This window comes from Saimiri boliviensis, chromosome 14, assembly GCF_048565385.1.
Source record: "Saimiri boliviensis isolate mSaiBol1 chromosome 14, mSaiBol1.pri, whole genome shotgun sequence".
In the NCBI taxonomy this organism is placed as follows: domain Eukaryota; kingdom Metazoa; phylum Chordata; class Mammalia; order Primates; family Cebidae; genus Saimiri; species Saimiri boliviensis.
The window spans coordinates 12,287,475-12,306,930 of record NC_133462.1 but is presented as its reverse complement, the minus strand read 5'-3'; the positions used below and the strand labels follow the sequence as shown (position 1 = coordinate 12,306,930).

Sequence of the window (19,456 nt, the reverse complement as noted above, 5' to 3'; positions counted from 1 at the left end):
ACTGTGAGTGAACCTTCACACACATGCCTGTATGGATGTCTAAGAAATTCTTCACATAGGCCGGGAGCAGTGGCTCAGGCCTACAGCATTAGCACTCTGGGAGGCCCAGGCGGGTGGATCACTTAAGTTCAGGAATTCTAGAGCAGCCTGGGCAACGTAGTGAGACCTTGTCTCTCCAAAAAATACAAAAATTAGCTGGGCATGGCAACGGGCACCTGTAGTTCCAGACACTACTTGGGGGGCTGAGGCAGGGGGATCCCTTAAGCTTGGGAGGTGGAGGCTGCAGTGAGCTGACATTGCACCACCACACTGCAGCCTGGGTGACAGAGGGAGACTCTCAAAAAAAAAAAAAAAAAAAAAGAAATTCTTCAAATCCACAGCTCTGAGGATATCACTGCGACAGTGGTGGTCCTAGCTGTACCCATTTGTGTGTGTGTGTAGCTGTGTGTCTATGTAGACAAAGGTGTGTGTCATTTACTGTGTGTTTGGGGTGTAAACACCTATGTGATGTGTATGCGCAACTGCACATGCTTTGCTCTATGTGTGTGATTGTGTGTTCAAATAGTCGTTGTGCCACTGGGCGCGGTGGCTCATGCCTGTAATCTCAGCACTTTGGGAGGCCTAGACAGGAGGATCATTGGAGCCCAGAAGGTGGAGACTGCAGTGAGCCGAGATTGCGCCACTGCACTCCGGCCTAGGCGACAGAGCAAGACCTTGTCTCAAAACAAAAGCAAAAACAAAAATAAACAGTCATCAGGTGCCCGTGCAGACAAAGGTGAAAGGCGTGTGCCTGTTGAGATCTGTAAATTGGTGTGTACCTCAGGGTGTGTAGGTGGACATCTCCGCCTGTCTATGTATGTATCTGTCTGTCTTCATGGCAGAAGAGAGGCCCAGATATGTTTCTGTCTGAGAGTCTGTTAGAGCTCAGGAATGAATAAATGAATGAATGGTGAAGATCCATTTATTGGATCCATTTATTGGATCTCAGCAAACATTTATTCCCTTTTTTTTTTTTTTTTTTTTTTTTTGAGACAGAGTCTCACTCTGTCACCCAGGATGGAGTGCAGTGGCGTGATCTCAGTTCACCGCAGCGTCCGTCTGCCTCCTGGATTCAAGAGATTCTTATGCCTCAGCACCAAGTACCTGGGATTACAGGTGTGTGCCACTGCACCCAGCTAATTTTTGTATATTTAGTAGAGATGAAACTCCATGGATGTCTCCTCCGGGAGGCTCTCGGGATTGCTCCATGTGGGGCAGCTTAGCCACCCAGTCACACTCACTATTCAATGCTGAGCACCAAGGAGGCAGCCCTTACTAAATCAGCCTGGATCTGCCCTCCCAGAGGTCACAGGCACAACAGTCCAACACACACCTGCAGTGCGTGCACACTCATGAACATGCCCCTCCCCTACTCTGGAGTCTCAGAAACCCGCAGACCTAGCTCCTCCCAGGGGGTGTCCCTGGAGCCAAAGTTTCCACACCACCAGGGGGCTTGCTGAAAATGTAGGAGATGGCTGGCTGAGGTGGCTCACACCTGTAATCCCAACAGTTTGGGAGGCTGAGGCAGGTGGGTCATTTGAGATCAGGAGTTTGAAACCAGCTTGGCCAATATGGTGAAAACCTGTCTCTACTAAAAACACAAAAAAAGTAGCAGGGCATGGTAGCACACGCCTGTAATCTCAGCTACTCAGGAGGATGAGGCAAGAGAATCGCTTGAACCCAGGAGGTGGAGGTTGTAGTGAACCAAGATTGCACTTCAGCCCGGGCAACAGAGCAAGACTCCATCTTAAAAATAATAATAGGCTGGGTGCCGTGGCTCACCCCTGTAATCCCAGCACTTTGGAAGGCTAAGGTGGGCGGATCACCTGAGGTTGGGAGTTCGAGACCAGCCTGACCAACATGGAGAAATCCCGTCTCTACTAAAAATACAAAATTAGCTGGGGTGGTGGCGCGTGCCTGTGATCCCAGCTACTCAGGAAGCGAAGGGAGGAGAATCACTTGAACTCAGGAGGCGGAGGTTGCAGTGAGACGAGATTGCACCATTGCATTACAACCTGGGCAACAAGGGCAAAACTCCATCTCAAATCAATACATAAATATTAAAAATGAATGAAAGAAAAAAGATGACCACAGCAGATCTGCCAGCTCTCCAGGCAATTTGTGGTCACCATGAATTGAGAAGCGCCGCTCTCTGGCTTAACCGCCCTGTACCTCAGTTTCCTTTTCTGTTCCAGAAAATCAAAACAGAATCCACATAGGGGACTGACATGGAGTGAGGGTTAACTGAGATGATGGGTGTGAAGGTGCTAAGCATAGCTTCACTTATTTTTTATTTTTTATTTTTTAATTTTTTTTAAAGATGGGGGTTCACTATATTGGTCAGGGTGGTCTCGAACTCCTGACCTCAGGTGATCTGCCCACCTCAGCCTTCCAAAGTGCTGGGATTACAGGCGTGAGCCACCGCACCCAGCCACAGCTTCTTAAGTGCTTGCTTTCGGCAGCTCCTCTTCCTCCTTTCTACTTTTTAATTTTTATTTTTTGGGGGGTGGGGAACAGGGTCTCACGCTGTTGCTCAGGCCGGAGTACGGTGGTACGGTCATATCTTCCTGCATCCTCAATCTCTCAGGGCTCAAGTGATGCCCCTGCCTCAGCCTCCCAAGTAGCTGGGACTACAGGTGTGTACCATCATGCCTAGCTAATTTTTAAATTTCTTGTAGAGATGGGGTCTCACTATGTTGCCCAGGCTGGTCTTGAACTCCTGGCCTCCAGCGAGCTCCTGCCTAACCCTCCCAAAGTTCTGGGATTACAGGCGTGAGCCACCACACCCAGCCCTCCTCTTCCTCTGTATTGCTAAATTTCAGAACTGGAAAGGAATTTTATAGACCACTGTCACTCAACCTTCTTGCTCTACAGATGGGGAAACTGAGGAACAGATGAACAAGGGTTTGGCCAAAGGAAGATGAGAAGACCGTGCTATGGCTGGCCTTCACAGACTCTGCCTGGAGCTGTTTACAGGATACTCTGAGGAAGGCCAGCGTGGGCACTGTCACCCACCTCCACCCTGGTGGGGACAGAAGGCTAAGGCTCCCTTACTCATCTCTCCTAAGCAGAGCTGAGCCTTTGGAAGCCAGAGCGGAGATCCAGCCCTCTCCTCACGCTCAGGTCCTCCTCCTCCTGGAAGCTCTCCTTTCAAGAGGAGATTTTATTTTATTTTATTGATTATTATTATTATTTTTGAGACAGAGGCTCGCTCTGTCACCCAGGCTGGAGTGCAATGGTGCGACGTTGGCCCACTGCAACCTCCGCCTTCCAGGTTCAAGCAATTCTACTGCCTCAGCCTTCTGAATAGCTGGGACTACAGGCAGGCGCCACCATGCCCAGCTAATTTTTTTGTATTTTACTAGATACAGATGGGGTTTCACTATGTTGGCCAGGACGGTCTCAATCTCTTGACTCTGTGATCCACTCACCTTGGCCTCCCAAAGTGCTGCGATTACAGGCGTGAGCCACTGCACCTGGCCTTATTATTATTATTTTTGAGACAGGGTCTTTGTCACCCAGGCTGCAGTGCAGTGGCGTGATCATGGCTCACTGCAGCCTTGCCCTCCCATGCTCAAGCGATCCTCTCACCTCAGCCTCCCAAATAGCTGGGACGACAGACACATGCCACCATACCCAACTAGTTTTTGTATTATTAGTAGAGATGGGATCTTGCCATTGTTGTCCAGGCTGGACTCGAACTCCTGAGCTCAAGTGATCTGCCCACCTGGGCCTCCCAAAGTGCTGAGATTATAGGCATGAGCTACCACGCCTGGCAAGGATTGAGCCTTATGGAGAAGAACTTGACTTACCCACTCCATGCTCTTTGAGCAGGTATGTGTGTCATGTCTGTGAGTGCAGGTGTGTGTGTGTACGTGTGTCTCCAGGGTCAACTTCTCTCCTAGGCCCAGGGGCACAGTGCCTAGGGCCCATGATAAATTTAAGTGACCTACAGATATGGGTCAGGAGGGTGTACATGTATAAAGGTCAGGAAGACTTTTTGTTTGGTTGGTTTTTGAGACCGAGTCTCTCTCTGTTACCAGGCTGTAGTGCAGTGGTGTGATCTCGGCTCACTGCAACCTTTGCCTCCTAAGTTAAAGCAATTCTCCTAGGCCGGGCGCGTTGGCTCACGCCTGTAATCCCAGCACTTTGGGAGGCCGAGACGGGTGGATCACGAGGTCAAGAGATCGAGACCATCCTGGTCAACATGGTGAAACCCCGTCTCTACTAAAAATACAAAAATTAGCTGGGCGTGGTGGCGCACCCCTGTAGTCCCGGCTACTCGGGAGGCTGAGGCAGGAGAATTGCCTGAACCCAGGAGACGGAGGTTGCGGTGAGCCGAGATCGCACCATTGCACTCCAGCCTGGGTAACAAGAGCAAAACTCCGTCTCAAAAACAAAAAAAACAAACAAACAAACAAAAAAAAAAAAACAAGCCATTCTCCTGCCTCAGCCTCCCAAGTCACTGGGACTACAGGTGTGCACCACCATGCCCAACTAATTTTTGTATTTTTAGTAGAGACAGGGTTTCACCATGTTGGCCAGGATGGTCTCGATCTCTTGACCTCATGATCTGTCCACCTGGGCCTCCCAAAGTGCTGCAATGACAGGCATGAGCCACTGCGCCCGGCCAATACTTTGTTTTAGTAAAAAACCCAGCACCTACAATCTGTCAGGAGCCTTAAGAAATCCTTCCGCCAGTCTCATGAGGTGGGATATAGTGCCCCCCACAAAAGTTTTTTTAATAAAAAAATTAGGCCAGGCATGGTGGCTCACGCCTGTAATCTCAGCACTCTGGGAGGCCAAGGCAGGTGGATCACTTGAGGTCAGGAGTTTGAGACCAGCCTGGCCAACAGGGTGAAAGCCCATCTCTACTAAAAATGCCAGGTGTGGTGGAACATGACTATAATCTCAGCTACTGGGGAGGCTGAGGCAGGAGAATTGCTTAAACCAGAGGTTGCAGTGAGTCAAGATCACATCATTGCACTCTAGCCTGGGTGAAAAAGTGAGACTCATCCTTAAAAGAAAAAAAAAAAAAAAATTAGTCGAGCATGGTAGTATGCACCTATAGTGTTAGCTACTTGGGAGGCTGAGGCAGGAGGATTGCTTGAGGCTAGGAGTTCGAGGTTACAGTAAACTCTGATTGCATCACTGCACTCTAGCCTGAATGACAGAGCAAGATTCTATCTCAAATAATAATAATAGTTCAAAGCACAGACTTTGAAGCCTGACACCCTGCAGGGTGTTATTCCAGCTTTGCTGCTTACTTGCTGTGTGACTCTGGGTGAATGACTTCACGTCTCTGGGCCACTGTTTCCCTTCCTGTAAAGTGACCATTTGTGCCTCACAGGAGTGTTGTAGGAATTAAATAAGTTAATATCAGCTCTTGGGAAGAATTACCTCTTGTAATGGTTGTGTGAAGATCTTTACACAAATCTGTCTGCAGGATGTGTGGTTATTGGTCTGTGTGTGTATATGTGTGTGTGTTGCTCTCTTGATCTCTGAGTGGTGTGTGTGCGTCAGTGTGTGAGATCATATGTGCATCTGTAGTAAAGGTCTAGGGGTCTCTGTGTGTTTTGGGGGTCTGTCCCTGTCCCCGTTTAGCTGTACACCTGAACCTTATGTCTTCTTGTGTGTGTAGGGATGTGTGTTGTGTGTGTTGGTAACCATATGACAGTGTGTTTCCACATGCTGTGAAGCTGCTTCTGTGTGGCTCTGGGTGAACGTCTGAGTGCCCGCGTGTGACCTGGTGGACGGCTGTGTGGATGTCTGTGTCGCCTGTGTTGGGTGTGAGTCTCTGGCCAGCCAGAGTAGGTCTTTGTGTGTTTCTTTATTCCATGGAGGAGGAGATGAGGGGCTTGGATGGGACAGGAGAATGAGGGGTCATTCCCTGTCTGATGCTGGGGCCGAGTCACTGCCTACTCGTGGCTGCTGTGTCATCTCCCAGTCTCTGTCCCTCCCTCCTGGCTGGTGGCAGACAGAGGGGGTGTGGGGGAACAGGGTAGGGGGTGGACTTGAGGCTGGACTTTTGTCTGGAAACTTGAACTTCCACCTATGCCCCCATGTCCCTCTAGCCTTCTACATCTCCCTATAGCCTACCTACTGTTGGGGCAGGAAATCAGAACTCCCCTGGAAATTAAGAACCATCACCCCGGCTCTGCCACAGACTTGCTGTGTGACCCTGAGACAGGCCCTACCCCTCTCTGAACCTGTGAAATCCGATGTTTTAAAAGTGCTTCTTCCTTCGTGCTGAGGGTTGGGCCAGGCTGTGCACTGGGAGGGAAGTGCTGGGGTCTCTGAGGTTTGTGAAGTAGCTGGTGGCACTCTTCCCAGTGGGTGCTTAAGAGTTGGGGGCTGTGGTCTCAGAAATATCCAAGTCAGTCCATGCGTGGCGGCTCACGCCTGTATTCCCAGCACTTTGGGAGGCAGAGGCAGGAGGATCATCCAAGGTTGGGAGTTTGAGATCAGCCTGGCCAACATGGAGAAACCCCCATCTCTACTAAAAACACAAAAATTAGCCAGGTGTGGTGGTGTGCACTTGCAATCCTGGCTACTCAGGAGGCTGAGGCAGGAGAATTGCTTGAACCTGGGAGGTTGGAGGTTGCAGTAAGTCAAGATCGTGCCACTGCACTCCAGTCTGGGTAACAGAGTGAGACTCAGTCAAAAATAAATAAGTAAATAAAATAAAAAACCCAGGTCAGACTCTTGAACCCCATTTGCTAACTAGGTTTGCTCAGGTAGTCAGCTCTACCCCTCTGAGTGTAGATTGCAGCAATGCACGCTAAGAGCGGTCAGAGGGAGTTTGTAAAACTTAGAAAGACCTGACAAGTGGAAGCCACTATGATCACCATTATCATTGAAACAATCCCCAGACACAGGTTTTTCAGGGAGTTTCATCCAACCAGGCAGTCCTCAGAAATCAGAAAAGAAATGGAAAGGGTAGGAACTCTGGAGTCTGCCAACTCTGGGTTTGACTATCTTGTGATGGGATCTTGTGCACGTGCTTTAACCTGAGTATCTTTTTTTTTTCTTTTATAAAATGAAGATTTTTCTCTCTTAACCTTCCAGAGCTGTTTTAAAGATTACAAATCTTGTTCTGAAAGGCGTAGCACAGGAGCTGTGCTTGCCATGTGCCAAAACAAGGCATTCATTATTATTATTGCAATTAATAATAATATCTCCATCCCCCTTACACATTCTTTGTCTCCGGGGGGATTAAAAGGTGGAAAAAGAGGCTCCCAACACCATCAGAAGAGAGGCTTCCCCCTTAGTTTCATTCCCCATCCCCTCCAAACCTGCAAGCCCGAACGCCGGAGCAGGGAGGCCAGCAGGGTCCAAGATACACTTCCTGGCCGGGCGCGGTGGCTCAAGCCTGTAATCCCAGCACTTTGGGAGGCCGAGGCGGGTGGATCACGAGGTCGAGAGATCGAGACCATCCTGGTCAACATGGTGAAACCCCGTCTCTACTAAAAATACAAAAAACTAGCTGGGCGTGGTGGCGCGTGCCTGTAATCCCAGCTACTCAGGAGGCTGAGGCAGGAGAATTGCCTGAACCCAGGAGGCGGAGGTTGCGGTGAGCCGAGATCGCGCCATTGCACTCCAGCCTGGGTAACAAGAGCGAAACTCCGTCTCAAAAAAAAAAAAAAAAAAAAAAAAAAAAAAAAAAAAAAGATACACTTCCTTTGCCCAGTCGCGAAGACTAAAGCCAAAGCTCAGAGAGGGAAAACATTTCCCAAGCTCGCACAGCGGATCAAGATAGAAACTGAGACCAGCCTTGGAATCCCACCACTACCTCTACTTTCACCTGGGCATCACAGCCCGCTCGGGACTCAGTTTCCCCACCTACGTGACCACACCACACTAACCAGCGTCTCCTTTTGGAGATCTCTTCTTCTTGAATGGTGGCGCTGCACCAGCCGTAGAACAGGGTGGGTGGGGGCGCCAGAGGTGACGGGGACCTGCAGGCTGGGGTCTTCCCCGCCCGGGTCTGCGGGGACCCTCGGGGCTAGTCTAAGCGCCTATTAATACCAGCCCCCGGGCGGCGTGGCACTGCGCAGGCGCGGGCGGGGAGCCGGGTGCGCGCTAGCGAGCGAGGGATTCCCTCTGACGTCATTGCTAGGATACCAAACAAACACTCCGCCGCGCCGGCCGAGCTCCTTATATGGCTAATTGCGTCACAGGAACTCCGGAGAGGCGGGGCCGGGATCCCCTCCCGCCGAGTGGCCCGGAACGCAGCCCCCGAGACCCCCAGGGCCCCGAGGGTCCTGCGAGTGACCAGATCGAGTCCAGAACAGACCTCTCGCTGGAAGGTGCGGGACTCGATTTGGCGGGACCGGAGATTTCGGGAAGTTTGTCCAGCAAGGGGCGGGTGACGTAAGCAGGGGGGCGGGTCCCGGCAAATAAATACAGGCTGGCGGGTCTGCTTCATTCATAAGACTGAGAGCTACGGCCACGGCAGGAACACGCGGAGCCAGGACTTGGAAACTTGATTATTGTGGTTCTTCTTGGGGGTTATGAAATTTCGTTAATTTTTTTTTCCGGAGAGAAAGTTTTTGGAAAGATTCTTCTAGATATTTCTTTTCTTTTGGAGGACGGACTTACTTTTTTCGTTTTCTTTATAACTCCCCTCCCCCAGTGGGACCCGCCGGACGCGCGGAGGAGACGGTAGCTGAAGCTGATTCTGTACAGCGGGACATCGCTTTCTGCCCCTGGGGGAGCAACCCCTCCCTCGCCCCCGGGTCCTACGGAGCCTGCACTTTCAGGAGGTACAGCGGCATACTGTGGGGATCTGGGCACCGCAGAGAGACTGCACAGAAACTTTGCTATTGTTGGAACGGGACGCTGCTCCTTCCCCGAGCTTCCCCTGACAGCGTACTTTGAGGACTCGCTCGGCTCACGCGGGACTTCCACGGCTCACCCCGGACTCGCATCTTACTTCCCCAACCCGGCCATAGCCTTGGCTTCCCGGCGACCTCAGCGTGGTCACAGGGCCCCCCCTGTGCCCAGGGAAATGTTTCAGGCTTTTCCCGGAGACTACGACTCCGGCTCCCGGTGCAGCTCCTCACCCTCTGCCGAGTCTCAGTATCTGTCTTCGGTGGACTCCTTCGGCAGTCCACCCACCGCCGCCGCCTCCCAGGTAAGTTTTTAATAATGGGGTGCTGCTTTGTAGGTTTTATTTTTTAAGTCAAGGGTGAAAAGAATAACCCCCAATCCCCACATAAAGACGCGTCAGAACCCTAGATCTGAGATGGAAAAGGCTCACAGCGCACTTTGCAAACTGCAAAGAGTCGGGAGATGTTTGCAGTTGGTTGTGCGAGTGGAGCGCAGGGAGGGAACGAACGCGGCAGGCAGGGTAGGCTTTGGACCTGGGGAGGGGTGATGCACCGCTCAGTGCAACGTGTATGCGGTAGCGGGACTGAGAACTTTGAGCCGGCCCCCGGGACTGTCCCCTGCTCGGGTTCCTGACCTGAAGCTAGCGCAGTTAGGCAGGTGGGGGAAATCCCGGAGAAGCTTCTAGTAGCCTCCTTTCCTTTCCTCCTCCTTCGAAGCGCCCACTTTGGTGCCGGGGCGCCCTCCACCCATCGGGAAGAGGGGCCTCGAACCCTCGGTCGCGCTGCCTCCGCCTCCTGCGCGGAGACGTAACGGGGGACCCGTGCGTAACGGCTGACGCGCTGGAATCCTCCGTCTGACGCGGGGCACGCACGGCGCGCGGCGCCCCCTTCGTCCGCCCCGCCCCTGACGTCCCGGGAGCGTTCTATTTTGGAACGCCGGGGCCACGTTGCTAAGGGAGGGGGTAGCCCGGCATTTCTATTGGCCGCCGGGGCGCGGGCCTTGGCCAATCAGCGTTCTCTTCCTATTTGTAGAGTGCAGTTTCCTTCCCCCTCTCTGTCCCCGGAACCCGTGGTTCTTTGGCGGCTGGGTCTCTTTTCGGCACCTCTAGAAAGGCAGAGCGAGGGGATCCCTGTCTTGACAAGAGCGGCTTTCTGCGATCCAATGGATCTGCGAGGCCCTTGCAGGGATCTGGTCCCTGGGCTCTCAGGAGCAGGGAGTGTCTGTCTGTGTGCCGGCATTTCTTGGGGAGATACGGTGGCTGTCACCCTCTTCTCCAGGCACACAGAGACACGCTCCCACTCTGTCTGCTCCGGATGCCCGGTCCCTGCGGTGTGTCCCAAGACCTGACTAGAACCGGGAACGAAAGGGCAACCAGCCAGGTGGTCTCCAGGAGCTCCGCCCCCTCTGGGTTCCCAGGACGCTGATTGGCCGGCGAGCCAGCCCATCCCTCACCACGCCCCCCGAGAGAGTAGTTAAGCCTTCAGAGCAGTGCCCGGAGTCCATTTACGGGAGGGGGGAGATGAGCGCTGCTGAGGCTTGGGGGCTCAGGTCCCGAACCATCGTCCTCCGCGACAATCTGAGGGAGGCCCGGTGGTTACTTTTCTCTACCTGTCCGTTCACCCTACCCCGTGACTCGTCAGTCGCACTCTGAAAAGAGACAGTAACTTGAAACGTTGTTCTAAACTCCTAGGCCCGTCCCCCAAACATCCTTTTTACTGGGACCCCCGCCCCTGCATGGGACCTCGCGCAGAGGGGTGTGTGTGTGTGTGTGAGTGTAGAGAAAGGCTTGGCCTAAGGCCTCTCCTTCTCCCTCCCCTTGTCTCTGGGGTGGGGGTGGGGTGTTGTGGCTGTGTGTGTGGCTGTGGCTCCGTCCCGGGGGTTCTGTCATCCGGCTGTGTCCAGCCTCCTCTCCACCCCCCACACCTAAGAGTCACCAAGCCGGGGTGTGATTCACCACCCGCTGGAACCGTGCAACCTTTCCCCGAGGAAGAAGGAGGAGGTAGAAGCCAGTTGAGCAGAAATCCTCTCATTAACCACTGCGTCACGGTGTAGTGGAAGGGTGGGTGTTGTGGCTTTTTCCCTGTGACACACACATCCACACTCGCTCACCCTGTGCTCACTCACGGGGTCGGTGTGTGTTATGTGTGTTGGGTGTGTGTGTGTCGGTGTCTTTGTTTGTGTGTCTACGCCTGTGTGTGTATGTGTCACCCCGTAGGAGTGCGCCGGTCTCGGGGAAATGCCCGGTTCCTTCGTGCCCACGGTCACCGCGATCACAACCAGCCAGGATCTCCAGTGGCTTGTGCAACCCACCCTCATCTCTTCTATGGCCCAGTCCCAGGGGCAGCCACTGGCCTCCCAGCCCCCGGTCGTTGACCCCTACGACATGCCGGGAACCAGCTACTCCACACCAGGCATAAGTGGCTACAGCAGTGGCGGAGCAAGTGGCAGTGGCGGGCCTTCCACCAGCGGAACCACCAGTGGGCCTGGGCCTGCCCGCCCAGCTCGAGCCCGGCCTAGGAGACCCCGAGAGGAGACGGTGAGTAAGCGGCACCAGGACTTGGCCTGGGTAGGGGGAAGCAAGAGAGGCAGGAAGTTTCTCATGAATGGAGGGGACTCCATGAAGGCCTCCGTGTTACAGAAACCCCAAGATCCTTGCTACATGAGCGAGGACTGGAGGCTGGTTTTTGGCTACTGGGGGTTCTGAAAGAAGTAGAGGTTTGCAATGGGTGGAGGAGCACTGTAACCCCAAATCTAATGGCCTCCATTTCCCCAACTCAGCTCACCCCAGAGGAAGAGGAGAAGCGAAGGGTGCGCCGGGAACGAAATAAACTAGCAGCAGCTAAATGCAGGAACCGGCGGAGGGAGCTGACCGACCGACTCCAGGCGGTGAGGACAGGCCCTGGGGTGGGAGAGGGGATGGTGATGGGAGCTCTCTCCCCATTCTCTGACCACCTCTCCACCTGTCCCCTTATCCTGGGTTGAGAACTACACGTTCCACATATGGAAGTCGGTATTGGTGTGGCCACATGGGGTAGCCCCAGGCATGAACACAGACCCCCATGTACTTAAATCCACTCCTGCCCTCCCCATTTCCCGACCCCGTGCCCTAGTTTCCTAGCTTTCATTTCATCCCGAGGGGCCACATGGGGCCCTTGAGGAGAGAGGAGCTCCTCTCATTTCTCCCATCTGGTCTTTGGCAAGGAACAACCCATTTTGCCTCAGTTTCTCCATCTCTGCAAACCCTCATCAAATCGCCCAGGCTCCTACCCTTAACATTCTGGAGAGCCTGTGAAATGAAATTATTCCACCTCCTGCCCTAGCTACCCACAGTTCTGCTGGTGCTGGTGGCATCCCCCAAAACCCACTCCCTTCCTACACCCACCCGTGGTCTGAGAGTTCCTGCAGTATGCCTGCAGAGTGAGCTGTTACTCCTTAAGGGAACAAGGGAATTGTCAACTTTCCTGCTCTTCCCGGGGAGGTGGAGAGGGAGGGATAATAGAAGTGGACGCATTAAAATCACATAACCGTGGCTCATGCCTGTGATCCCAGCACTTTGAGAGGCCAAGGCAGGAGGATCGCTTGAGTCCAGGAGTTCGATACCAGCCTGGGCAAGATAGGGAGACCTTGTCCCTACCCAAAAAAAAAAAAAAAAACATTAGCTGGGTGTGGCAGGCGCACACCACTGTGATCCCAGCTACTCTGGAGGCTATAGTGGGAGGATCCCTTGAGCCCAGAAGGTCCAGGCTGCAGTAAGCCATGATTGCACCAATGCACTCTCCAGCCTGGGGGGCAGACCAAGACTCTGTCTCAGACACAAAACAAAACTAACCACATAACGATTGTTCATTCATTCAACAAACCTCTGCATGCCTCCTGCATACCAGAGACTTCCCCATAAACCTGGCCCCTTCCCTACTATCCTTTGGACAGATGGGGGAGACCAAGGCTCCTAGAAGGCAAGACCCTTGCCCCAAGTCCCATGGCTACCAGGATTCCATCTCAGAGGGGTGTTTGCTCTCAGCCAGGGGCTGCCTTCCAGCAGCAAATCCAGGGGAGCCATGACCCGAGTTTCCCGGTCACTGACATGCTTTTTTCTCCTTCTTCCCCTCTCTTCGGTGACCTGGCCTCCCCGGCCTCAGGAGACAGATCAGTTGGAGGAAGAAAAAGCAGAACTGGAGTCGGAGATCGCCGAGCTCCAAAAGGAGAAGGAACGTCTGGAGTTTGTGCTGGTGGCCCACAAACCGGGCTGCAAGATCCCCTACGAAGAGGGGCCCGGGCCGGGCCCGCTGGCGGAGGTGAGAGATTTGCCGGGCTCAGTGCCGGCTAAGGAAGATGGCTTCAGCTGGCTGCTGCCGCCCCCGCCACCACCGCCCCTGCCCTTCCAGACCAGCCAAGACGCACCCCCCAACCTGACAGCTTCTCTCTTTACACACAGTGAAGTTCAAGTCCTCGGCGACCCCTTCCCCGTTGTTAACCCTTCGTACACTTCTTCGTTTGTCCTCACCTGCCCGGAGGTCTCCGCGTTCCCCGGCGCCCAGCGCACCAGCGGCAGTGACCAGCCTTCCGATCCCCTGAACTCGCCCTCCCTCCTTGCTCTGTGAACTCTTTAGACACACATAACAAACAAACACACGAGGGAGAGAGACTTGGAAGAGGAGGAGGAGGAGGAGGAGGAGGAGAGAGAGGGGAAGAGACAAAGTGGGCGTGTGGCCTCCCTGGCTCCTCCGTCTGACCCTCTGCGGCCGCTGCGCCATGCCATCGGACAGGAGGATTCCTTGTCTTTTGTCCAGCCTCTTGTTTCTGTGCCCCGGCGAGGCCGGAGAGCTGGTGACTTTGGGAGCAGGGGGTGGGAAGGGGATGGACACCCCCAGCTGCCTGTTGTCTCTCTGACGTCAACCTAAGCTCTGGGGATGGGTGGGGATGGGGGGGGGTGACGCCCACCTTCGGGCAGTCCTGTGTGAGGATGAGGGGACTGGGTGGGAGGTGGGCTGAGGGGGCGGGCTGGAGTCCTCTCCAGAGAGGCTCAACAAGGAAAAATGCCACCCCCCACCCAGCGTCTCCTACACCCACCCTTTTAGGGGGTGCCTACGTTGGTTTCCCCTGTACTCCCGACTTTAGCTTATTTATCCCACATTTCCATGGGGTTAGATCCTCTTTCCCTCTGGGCAGAATTGAGCCCCCCCTTAAAGGGAATTCGATGCCCTCCCAGAATAATCTCACCCTGACCAGACTTCTTTTGAAATGTGAACGTCCTTCCCTGACTGTCTAGCCACGCCCTCCCAGGAAAACTGGCTCTGATTGGAATCTCTGGCCTCCTAAGGCTCCCCACCCCGAAATCGGCCCCCAGCCCTGTTTCTGATGACAGTGTTATCCCAAGCCCCTGGCCCCTGCCAGCCGACCCTCCTGGCCTTCCTCCTTGGGCCGCTCTGATTTCAGGCAGCAGGGGGTGCTGTGATGCCGTCCTGCTGGAGTGATTTATACTGTGAAATGAGTTGGCCAGATTGTGGGGTGCAGCTGGGTGGGGCAGCACCCCTCTGGAGGAATAATGCACCCCACTCCCTAAAGCCTCTCCTCAGTCTCCTCTCCATCCATCCCCCTTCTCCCTCCCCTCAACAGTGAGTTAGACTCGAGGGGGGGTGACCGAACTGAGAAGGGGATGGCAGTCCTCCATCTATGTGGCCTCTCTCTCTCTCCTCAGGACCCTCAGCCCTAAGCCCTGGCCTTTTTCTTCAAGGCCCCTGACCCATCCCCAGCCTAGGACGCCACCTTCTCCCATCCCTTGGCCCCCCCACATCCTCTCTAGGAAGGGAGCAAGGGGGTGTGACATTTTTTTCCGGAGAAGATTTCAGGGCTGAGGCTTTAGTACCCCTAAACCCCCAATATTTTTGGACTGGCAAACTCATGGGGCTGGAATCTCACGATCCCATGCCCAAGTGCCCCCAGCCCCAACCCTGGTTTTAGCTCTTCCACCCCCGCCGTTCCCTGCGCTTCATCTCATGAGGATTTCTTTATGAGGCAAATTTATATTTTTTAATATCGGGGGGGGTGGGCCATGCCGCCCTCCATCCGTGCTGCATGAAAAACATTCCACGTGCCCCTTGTCACGAGTCTCCCATCCCGATCCCAGACCCATTCCGTAGCTATTTATCCCTTTCCTGGTTTCTGAAAGGCAATTATATCTATTATGTATAAATAAATATATTATATATGGGTATGTGTGTGTGCGTGCGCGTGTGCGTGAGTGTGTGAGCGCTTCTGCAACCTCGGCCTAGATCATGTTGGCCCTCCAAGCGAGCCATTGAATTGGAAACGCTTCTAGGAAACTCTGGCTGGCTCAGCCTGTCTCGGGCTGACCCTTTTCCGATCGTCCCGGCCCCTCTGATCGTTCCTGACGGTCTCCTTCCTTCCGTCTTTTCTCCTCACCCATGTTCATCTGACCATTTCCACCTGTCTCCTTTGTGACTGTCCCTGCGGACGCCCCAGCTGTTGTCTGACTCTGGGTTCACTGAGGACATGAGATTTTACTTTCTGTGAGGAAGCCCGAGGGATCGTAGATTTTTACAATCTGTGAGAATTCTGGGTGCGAGTGTGAGAATGTGAGCAGGGCCTGCCCCTGCCAATCACAATTCAGCGAATCCCTGGCCCCCCCCCCACCCCCTGCTGTATTTGTGGTTCTCTTTTTATATTTTGCACCTGACCCCGGGGGGAGGCTGGGGCAGACTGGCGATGGGCCGTCCCCTCTCCCTTGGTTCTGCACTGTTGCCAATAAAAAGCTCTTAAAAACGCATTCACCGGGGTGCAGTGTTTATTTCCTCCTGATGCCCCCTGCCTGACTTCCTTTTAGCAAGAGGGTGTGAGGTTAGATTGTCGGAAGGACTACACACACACACAGAGATCACACACATGCACACACACCCATGCAGGAACTCCTGCTAGTTAATGGGGCTACAGCAGGCTGAAAGGAAGGCAGATAGTCAGAAGGACTTCCTGTACACCCAGGCAGTGCCTCCCAGGCACGGTGGCTCACACCTGTAATCCCAGCACTTTGGGAGGCTGAGACGGGCGGATCACTGGAGGTCAGGAGTTTGAGACCTGCCTGGCCAAGATGGTGAAACCCTGTCTCTACAAAATTTACAAAAATTAGCTTGGCGTGGTGGTGTACACCTGTAATCCCAGCTACTTGGGAGGTTGAGGCAGGAGAATTGCTTTAACCTAGGAGGCGGAGGTTGCGGTGAGCCGAGATCGTGCCACTGTACTCCATCCTGGGCAACAGAGTGAAACTCTGTCCCAAAAAGTAAGGGGGCAGAAGTTTAGCCTGCAGGTGTGGAGTGACAGAGGTCTCCTGGTGATGGAGCTTGTCTACTCAATGGGTTAAAAGCAGATGCTAAGGAGATAAACTATACACAGAAGAAGCTTAATGGGCTGGGCACAGTGGCTTGCACCTGTAATCCCAGCTCTTTGGGAGGCCAAGGTAGGAGGCCAGCCTGGACAATATAGTGAGACCCGCCCGCCCCCACCCCAAACCTATCTCACTATGTTGAGAAGAAAAAAAAAAGAAGAGTATCTTGAGAAACTTGCACAGCAAACTACTAAAGACCACTCAGGCTAAGAATGAGGAGTCACCTTGGTTTTTGTTGCTGTTGTTGTTTTTTTTAACAAATTGCGACTACAAAAACTGCCATCACTACACTGAAGATGTGTTTCTTTTGTTTTCATATGACCACTATTGGGGCCAACCCAAGACCGACCAAAGCAAATATACCGTCATTTTTTTGTTGTTGTTCAAAGATAGAGCGGAGCCATCCCCATTGCAAAATCCAAGCCCTCTCTCATTTGCATAACAGCAAGTCCTCTGCGAATTGAGGTGGAGGGTACAGCGGTTGCTCAGACACGTTGGTAAATGAATAAGCAAGGGCGGCTGTCATGATGGAATTCTATTTATTAATGCGTTCAAAAAAAATGTGCTAGGCACCTACCCAACTATGCCGGGCAGTGTTGGAGGCACTGCAGGGACTGAGCATCAGGTTCTGCCCTCCTGGGGCTCACAGTCCACTGGGGGACACGCACCCCATTCCAGTCAGGGACAACATAAAGTGGATGGGGTTGGGGGAGCCCACGGGGCTAGGGAAGCAGAGCAGGGACACACCTAGCTTGGACTGGGAGTCGGGAAAAGCTTTCTGGAAAAGGGGCCAGCTGAGCTGAGTCCTAGAGGATAAACAGAGAGTATAGAAAGAACTAGAAACAGGCTGAGACCAAGAAAATAGCACAGGCAAAGATCTGTTCGTGGGGAGAAGGCTTGATACATTAAGAACACTTAGAGGGCTGCGTGCGGTGGCTCACTCCTGTAATCCCAGCACTTTGGGAGGCCAAGGCGGGTGGATCATCTGACGTCAGACGTTCAAGACCAACCTAGCCAACACAGTGAAACCCTGTCTCTACTAAAAAATACAAAAAATTAGCCAGGCTTGGTGGCAGGCACCTGTGATCCCAGCTACTCAGAAGGCTGAGGCAGGAGAATCGCTTGAACACAGAAGGCTGATATTGCAGTGATCCAAGATAGTGCCACTCCACTCCAGCCTGGGCAACAAAGTAAGACTCCATCTCAAAAAAAAAAAAAAAAAAAAAGAGAAAACTTAAGGTTCATGAGGCATGAGGACTGGAGCCACAGATGTTGAAAGAGGGGTTAGTAGAGAACAGATTCTGCAAGTATTATGATGACATTCCCGGCTAAGTTTAGACTTCTCTTCAGAGCACTGGGGAGCCACGGCTGGTTTTGAACATGAGAGAGGCAGAAGCAGGTTTGTGATTTAGGAAAGACCCCTCTGGTCCCAGACTGAGGGTGACTGCAGGGTGACTGGAAGGGAGAGGAGTGAGACTGAGCAGGAGACCAGGGAGGAAGTGGGGTGGGGACCCCGAGGGGAAAGGGGTGAGCAAGGGTCTAGAACAGGGCCAGGGACATGGGACAGAGAGGAGGGGACGGATTCAGCAGACATTGAAGAGGCAAGACAGTTGGGGCTTGGTGAGCAGCAGACTTGGGAAGGAAAATACAAAGCAGTAATAAATCGCATGGGCCAAGTGGTCTGAGTGAGACTGGGAGTCGTGGCATGCCTGTGGTCCCAGCTACTCAGGAGGCTGAGGTGGGAGGATTGCTCCAGCCAGGGAGTTCGACGCTGCAGTGAGCCATGATCCTATCACTTCACTTCACCTTGGGTGACAGAACAAGACCCTGCCCGCCCCCTACCCCCTCACAAAACAAAAAAAAAAAAAAAAAAAAAAAAAAACACTGCCTATGAGTTACTACAAGGAGCAATTTTTTGGTTTCTTTTTGCTTTTGTTTTTGTTTGAGAAAGAGTCTTGCTCTGTTGCCCAGGCTGGAGTGCAGTGGCATGATCTTGGCTCATTGCAACCTCCATCTCCCAGGTTCAAGAGATTCTCCTGCCTCAGCCTCCTGAGTGTCTGGGATCACAGACCCACACCACCACACTCAGCTAATTTTTGTATTTTTAGTAGAGACAGGGTTTCACCATGTTGGTCAGGATGGTCTCAATCTTCTGACCTTGTGATCCACCCTCCTCGGCCTCCCAAAGTGTTGGGATTACAGGCATGAGCCACTGCACCTGGCTTCAGTTTTTAAAGTAAAAACAAACCAACAAACAAACAAAAACAGACACAGAAAAGAAAAAAGACTGGGTTGCCTTGGACAAGAGACTTCATCTCCCTAAGCCTCCATTTCCTCATCTGTAGAATGGGGCTGTTATGATGGGGCTGTTTTGAGGAGTTGCAAGGCTTGTGCCTGCCTGCGCTAAGTGCAGAGTGAAGGTGCAACTATCATTACCCGCATCATCTTGATTGGGGTCACCCTGATCCCTCGATATCCCATAATACTTTCCCTCTCATCCTTTAAGTGTCTGTTCTAACGTTCCCGTGACACCTTATGAGCTGGGTTCTCCTTATGAGAGGGCCTCACTGTTCTGTTTCCCTTGCAGTCCTTATCCCCTTTGTAGTTGTTAATTAAATGTGTAATTACGTGATGGCTTAATGTTTCTCTCTCTCACTGGGTGAGTGCACCAGGAGACCAAGGCCAGAGCTGTCACCACCGCTGTGTCCTCAGCAAATGCTTGTCTGATGAGTGACTGACAGATGAACAAATGAGCAAGTATTTGATTAATAAATGCATGCGTGATTAAATAAACGAGTGAGCAAATGACTGAATGAGTAAGCAACTGAAAGGGAGAAATCCAGGGTAATTTCCAAACTGCCAATATCCCAGATCTGTGTCGACGAGTTTTTCTCCATCTTTTGGAGCGGTTTTTGAATACTCCGGAGGGGGAAATAAGTAGCGATAGTCAAGAGATCGGAGAGGCAGAGAAAAGAGTTTGTGATGAGGAGGGCCGCAGCGACCTCTCCAGGTGCAGGCTGGTGAAGCGCGTCCCGAGCAATCAGTAAAACAAAGTCCGGTTTGAAAACGACGGCGCAGCTAAAAAGCTCGTGGCGGTCGCCCGAAAGGTGGAATTGAACCACTCTGTCGCTAGACAGCTACAGGTTTGAAGCCTGCACCCCAGACCACTGAGGCTCATCCGGGCGA

At 53.0% G+C, this 19,456-nt stretch overlaps 2 protein-coding genes and 1 non-coding gene across 6 annotated transcripts in view; 1 reads left to right on the top strand and 2 right to left on the bottom strand.

Moving 5' to 3' along the window:
- Window positions 1-19,456, bottom strand: part of ERCC1 (ERCC excision repair 1, endonuclease non-catalytic subunit) — a 70,823-nt gene that overhangs the window by 51,020 nt on the left and 347 nt on the right. The gene's annotated exons all lie outside the window — the stretch shown is intronic.
- Window positions 8,358-15,658, top strand: FOSB (FosB proto-oncogene, AP-1 transcription factor subunit). 3 transcript variants are annotated; one of them, XM_074386177.1, is made up of 5 exons: window positions 8,359-9,175; window positions 11,087-11,407; window positions 11,650-11,757; window positions 13,011-13,166; window positions 13,307-15,658. In XM_074386177.1, exons 1-5 carry the CDS (start codon window positions 9,050-9,052, stop codon window positions 13,307-13,309), a joined length of 714 nt encoding a protein of 237 aa, XP_074242278.1. In that variant the 5' UTR covers window positions 8,359-9,049; the 3' UTR covers window positions 13,310-15,658. The 3 variants fall into 3 exon arrangements, with proteins under 3 accessions (XP_003940298.1, XP_074242278.1, XP_074242277.1); XM_003940249.4 differs by having other exon boundaries at window positions 8,358-9,175; window positions 13,011-15,658; XM_074386176.1 differs by lacking the exon at window positions 8,359-9,175 and adding an exon at window positions 9,183-10,930 and having other exon boundaries at window positions 13,011-15,658.
- TRNASTOP-UCA (transfer RNA opal suppressor (anticodon UCA)) lies at window positions 19,368-19,454 on the bottom strand. The gene has a single exon. It is a non-coding gene; the product is annotated as a tRNA-Sec (tRNA).